The sequence below is a fragment of the Borostomias antarcticus genome (genome assembly GCF_949987555.1).
Source record: "Borostomias antarcticus genome assembly, chromosome: 6".
Lineage (NCBI taxonomy): Eukaryota > Metazoa > Chordata > Actinopteri > Stomiiformes > Stomiidae > Borostomias > Borostomias antarcticus.
In genome coordinates, this window is record NC_140239.1 from 19334859 (window position 1) to 19341012 (window position 6154).

The 6154-nt window shown below is 46.7% G+C and overlaps 1 protein-coding gene across 1 annotated transcript; it reads right to left on the reverse strand.

Annotated features, from left to right (window-relative positions):
- Nucleotides 1-3357: 3357 nt before the first annotated feature.
- Nucleotides 3358-5759, reverse strand: vrtn (vertebrae development associated; the record flags this gene model as incomplete). The annotated part of the gene is made up of 3 exons (XM_084440043.1): nt 3358-3586; nt 3749-5199; nt 5448-5759. The coding sequence occupies 3 exons, from the start codon at nt 5757-5759 to the stop codon at nt 3358-3360; spliced, it is 1992 nt and encodes a 663-aa protein (XP_084296169.1).
- Between the last annotated feature and the right edge of the window lie 395 nt (nt 5760-6154).

Sequence of the window (6154 nt, forward strand, 5' to 3'; positions counted from 1 at the left end):
ACAAGCCCATATGCAATAGCATTTCACATATAATTTCTGTCACTGAGCAAATACTTTTAGCCAAAGCAACTTACAATTACAGAAATATGCTAATAACCATGTCTAAGCACTGGGTTGAACCTGTGTGAAGGGTCTCCTATGGCTGAGAATTGAGTGTTCAGGTAAGCTGTGAGGTGGATACCCCAGTGGTGAGCACAGAGACACCCCCAGTGGTTGCCACTTGACAAGTGATTTCCTATCAATCATTGCATACCGTTGTGCCCTTGAGCAAGGCACTTAAAGGAGAATGCTCATTTTTGACAACCTGGATCTTATTTACGGCATATTAAAAGACGTTTGACTCACCGAGATAACTTTGGTGTAAGGTTGGAGGCCTGTAGAAGAAATTTAAAATCCAGCGCGAGCCAAGTATATCCATGTAATGGCGGTGGACGGGGCACTGAGAATGCAACTTCTAAAAAATCTATTTTCTGCCACGAAACGGTTGTTTTCATCAATCTGTCTTTATGAATCGCTAGTTGTGCTTACATAGAGCGAGGGCTTGTTGTGGTTTTTCACATGCCTCTGTAATATGATCTTTACATGGATATACTTGGCTCACACTGGATTTTAAATTTCTTCTACAGGCCTCCAAATTACACCAAAGTTATCTCGGTGAGTCAAACGTCTTTTAATATGCCGTAAATAAGATCCAGGTTGTCAAAAATGAGCATTCTCCTTTAAGTGCCTTGCTCAAGGGCACAACGGTATGCAATGATTGATAGGAAATCACTTGTCAAGTGGCAACCACTGGGGGTGTCTCTGTGCTCACCACTGGGGTATCCACCTCACAGCTTACCTGAACACTCAATTCTCAGCCATAGGAGACCCTTCACACAGGTTCAACCCAGTGCTTGGTTATTAGCATATTTCTGTAATTGTCGGCAAACTGAAAATTACTTAATCCTATATGGCTGGTTTGTTTACTGAGAAATTTGGCATCCTTGAAATGCATTATCGTCCCTGTCTCTCCCAGCTAACTGCGGTATGCTAATCCTTGACGGCTTCAGTTCCCACCTGCCAAACCTCATTATTTCCATGCTATTTTCAGATAAACAAAGTACAGTAGAGTTAGCTTGGTGCCAGAGACTGCTGGCGGTGAGAGATCTGCATAATGCTGAAATAAAGACACCAGTCAGGCAGATTGGCTGGGGAGGGGAGTGGGGGTTAAGTAAAAAGTATTCTCCTAAAAACAAATTATCCAGTATGTCACTCTCAATTAATGCATAAAGTTTGGAACCCTATATTCTTGAAGTAAAGTTTGTATAGGGAAAGAACAAGCAGTGGTCTCAGGGTGGGTGGCTGATACTCATCTCGACATCAATAGTCTCCCACCCCAACCCCCCTCTCTCTCTCTTCACTTCTAGCACATACCCAACTGTGCCCCCTCCCCTCCCCCTCACCCCTGGAGCTGCTTGGCCTTATCATCTTAGCACCTAAGTCCACCATGCATACAATTAACCCCATCCCCACTCAGGGACATTCTGCTCATTAGCACAGGTACAATAGACCGGGCAGACAGAAGGACAGCAACAGGAGCTCAACCAGGAATGTGTTATGATCAAGATGAGAACGGTAGACACTCGGTGCAAGGAAAGCTCATTTTGTTCTCTCTACCATTTGACATTGAATCTTACTCACTTCCTGAACTAACTGCCTATTTGGCTGGCACAGGCCCAGTATGTCGACTCATTTCACATTAGCATTAGCTACTTGCACAGCTATTTGTCTCACCCGAGTCTGAAAAGTTAACAAAATGTGCTAAATGTTAAATATCTAAACAAAGGGACACTCAACATTGATGCGTGAATCATGCCATCGCATGTGCAGAAGTATCTCAGAAAACAAAATCTGATGTATAACAATGAGGTGAGACTAGACTAAAAAACCTAAATGCTCCATTGACAAAAGGAAGGAACCATCGATTCAGAAAAGCACAGACCTGTTCCAGTTGCCTGACCGATTGTAATGATGGTATTGAATCATTATGAAACATTAAAGATACGGTCAGGGACTGAGATGATTAGGTCAGTGCACCATGGCCTGTGTCAAAGAACCGTGACAACTGAGCAGCACCTCAAAACACAAACCATTGTCTTCCAGGTATACTGTATGTGAGAGAAGTTAGACATAAAGACTTGAAAAATCAAGCACAAGATGAGTTGAGGGGACAATTTATTGATATTCTGACTCAAAAGCAAAATATTTGATTTGATTTGATGGCAGTTATACACCAATACACCTATGTATGAAATTGAAGCATTCTCAGTGAGAAATCGATAAGAACAGTAAACTTCAGTAACAACTTATACAACAAAAATAGCATCTTGAACTGCAACATTAGACTAGGTCCGAAAATAGAGGTAGTTTAAAAATGCATACAAATGAAAATAATAATAATAAAATATAATTTGGAATATTTGTAAACATTCATTATTAAACTGACTTTTCCAGGAAAAGGTCTGCCTCAAGTCAACCCTGTAACAAAAGGTGCAAAACAAATGGAATTCCCTGATATTTGCTTAAGAAAGTACATTCAATATCTTGTCAAATAAATGAGGCTGTGGCTGTTCCAAGGTAAATTTGCACAACAGTATTTTGACAGGATTTCTATTGCAATATACATAATATCTCAACAAATAGTATATAAAAAAGAATACCCTTAGACGCCTATACAAATAGTGGTGTACCAAGTCAATTCAACCCTTGAAAGTGATTACTAATCAACAGTATGTGCATCAAAATATGTCTCAAATCCCACTGTGTGTGTGCAGTATTATGCCTAAACAATAGGAACTTGAAGGGAACATGAAAACAATGAAACTAAAACAAAAACAGGAAAATAAAGGTTCCCAAAAACAATGCTAAACGGGGATTAAAAACAAGAAGAAAGAAGAAAACAATCAGCTTGGACAAAGAGCCCTCTAAACCCCCATTCTCAGCGACTGTGAACTGCCTTTTGCCTGGAGGGCAGCAGGGCATGAGTGGGAGCATGGAAACAAGCCCCTTTTTACACACGTGCAAATGTTTAGGAGTGAGAGGAGAGGAGGTGACCGAGAAGGACATCATGCTTGGTTGCAATTTCATCAAGTACCAGCTTTCACCAAGGCGACCAATTCCAAGTGTATCAACAATGAGTGTGCTCAGTTGAAAATATCCACAAAGTAAAAAATACAATGGAATGGTGTGTCTGTGTGTGTGTGGGGGTCGCTAAAGACTGTTTGAGAGGTTGGTGGGGGGGGGGGGGGGGGGGGGGGTGTAGAAGTGAACGTTAATTTAGTTACAGGGGCACCCTTTGTCTTAGGAAACTGTGTCCACTTAGCCATGCACCAGAGGGACACCATGGTGCAGGGCCCTCTTCCACATGTAATAAGTAGAACGTGGAGTGAGGGGGAAGAGGGACCTGAACTCTTTGAAGGTGGGGAAGGACTTCTCCTGGAAGCGTTGTTGCAGGAACAGCTTAGCCTTGGCCTTGAAGTTGGCCAGAGCCACCACATCCATCACAAACATCTGCTCTTCAGTGGCAGCCTTGTTGGGCAAGGGGTACCTGGGAAGTGGGCCATCAAACGGGATCATGGTGGGGCCTTTCAGACCCTGTGGGCTCCCCTCAAAGGAAAACACACTCTGACCCCTCACCCTGCTCTCCATCACAGCTCTCTCCATGACAGATTTCTCTCTCTCTGTAGTGTTGTCATCTGGAGCCTCCGGCCCTCTCTCCTCCATGTTCGGGTTGATGTTGTCATGCTCCTCGATGTCAGGGTTGATGTTCTCTTGCTCCTCCATGTCAGGGTTGATGTTCTCATTCCTGCCTCTGTCAGGGCTGCGGCGCCACAGCCAATAGAAGCTGGATGATAGGGAGGGGTATCTGAGTTTGAACTTCGACAGTGGCCATCTGGATTTCTGGACACGGAACTTGGCAGCATCTCTGAGTCTCTTCTTGTGAAGGTAAGCCAGACGGAAACTTTTATGGCTGCGTCGACAGATCTTCACTCTGGGGACAGCAGCGTGGCTCCCGGGCGTGGCCGTCGACGGATCACTTTTTGGACTTTGGCTCTTGTCGGGATCCGAGCTGTCTTCGCCGCTGCCGGCTTTGTAGCCACGGCTGAACAGCATGGCCTCCCGTCTCCAGTTGTAGTAGGTGGATCTGGAGATCCCAGGGAAATTCCTTTTGAAGATCCGGAAAGGGAAGGAGGTGTTCACGGCGATGGAATTCTGGAGACACCTCTTAGCCTCCTGCATGAGAGCCAGGTTCTGGGCCCTCTCCCCCTCCAGTTTGTCACAGTTGAGGCCAAACAGGCTAGCCACGCTCTCGTGGCGGTCCGACTCGTTCTGCTTCCCCTCTGGAGAGGACCAGGACTCCTGCTCGGTGCTCTCCCCCGGACTCACCTCGCCGGTGGAAGAGGTGGTGGAGAAGCTGCCACCAGACCTCATGAGTTCATGCTTCCAGGCATAGTAGGTCGACCTGGAGATCCCAGGGAAGAACTCCTTGAACTGGTGGAGAGGGATGAGCTTACCTTCGAGGTAGCACGTCTGCAGGAACTGCTTGGCCTCGTACCTGGCTGCAGACTTCTTGCGGTGCTCATGGGTCTGCCTCCCCCAGCGGTAGAAGGTGCTCTTGGTGATGTTGTACTTGTCCTTCAGGCTGGAGTATGAGAGCAGCAAGTCCTCATTCAGAAGCTCCGAGTTCTTCGGGGGAAGGACCTTCTGCTCACTGCCAGGGCTGCGTGCCTGGAGGTCACTCGCTTGGACCAGCGCTACAAAATGGTGGGGCTTGAACACTGACGCGGACTGCAGCTCGCCGGACCACATGATGTGGAGGGTCACCGGGACCAGGTTCTTGGGCCAGGTTCTGGGGCGTATGATCCGGTTGAAATAGGGTCGGATCTTGAGGTTGAACATGGGGTAGACAGAGTAGATGTTACACTGCAGGACTGAGCAGAGGGCGTACACGTGCCACATGTTGGCGTAGGAGCCCGGGAAGCAGGAGGCTTTGACGTCGGCGTCGAAGATGGCCTCCAGCACAGGGAAAGGAAGGCCGAGCATCTCTGCCGACTCCTCTGCGCAGAGGCTAAGGCGAGCTGCCTGGAGCATCACCTTGGAGTCAATCATCCCACACAGGTAGTACCTCTTCCACAGTAGCATCTCCACTACAGTCCTCACCTGCAGACGAAAAAGAGACACACAAGTGTTCAGTCGAATAAAAATATAATACACCAAACAGGCCTTGTGGATATTAAATGTGCTTGGGTATAATAAACTCAGTGAGCATTTAATCTAAAAATGGCCTTTTGAAATGGAGGTAATTCAATTAAAATGCATTAATACCGGAACAGAAATAATAGAACAGAGAATACAGAAAAAAGAACGACAGCACACAAACACATGACCCATCCATCATCCTTCCTCACCTGCAGCTCCAAGCTCAGGCTGGTGCTCCCCACCAGCAGCATACTAGCGGCGTCAAACAGCAGGTTGCCGTCACCTTTACAGGCCAGGGGCAGCAGCCCTCCAGGGGCATCCGCCGGGTACAGGCTGTGGGCCACCCTGTCGACGCCTGCCCAGTCAGGAAACTCGTGGCAGGGGGTGTTTGGGAGCTGGAGAGGGGCCAGAACCTGATATACCTCCAGGGCCACTCTGGTGAGGGCATCCAGACCTGCGCTCTCTGTGGCATCCTGAAGCTCGGCCAGGACTGACAACACCAGCTCGTTCCTTTGAATCATACCTGCAGAAGCCTAAAGGGGGGAGAGAGACTCAGGAGCTTAATAATGCAGGACATCCAACATTGTATTTGTTCCAGTAGCCTAGTATGCATGACGCCTTCCAATAGATAGCCTGTCAAGCAGCCTAAAGGTTAATGTATGTACTGTATGTAATGTGTTAGTGGCAACGCGGGGGGAAATAAGTCATTCAAAAAATGAACCAGTGCTGATTGTGTCAATGCTATCGATATATTTATATAATTTAGGCGTTTAATTATATAACTTAATTATAATAAACGTTTATGTGCAATTTCCCACCGGGGATCAATAAAGTAGCCTACACTACTACTGTAGCCTACTACTAGCCTATTTCTCCTGTGGATATAGCCAACTCTCTACTAGCAGACAGTGTTCCG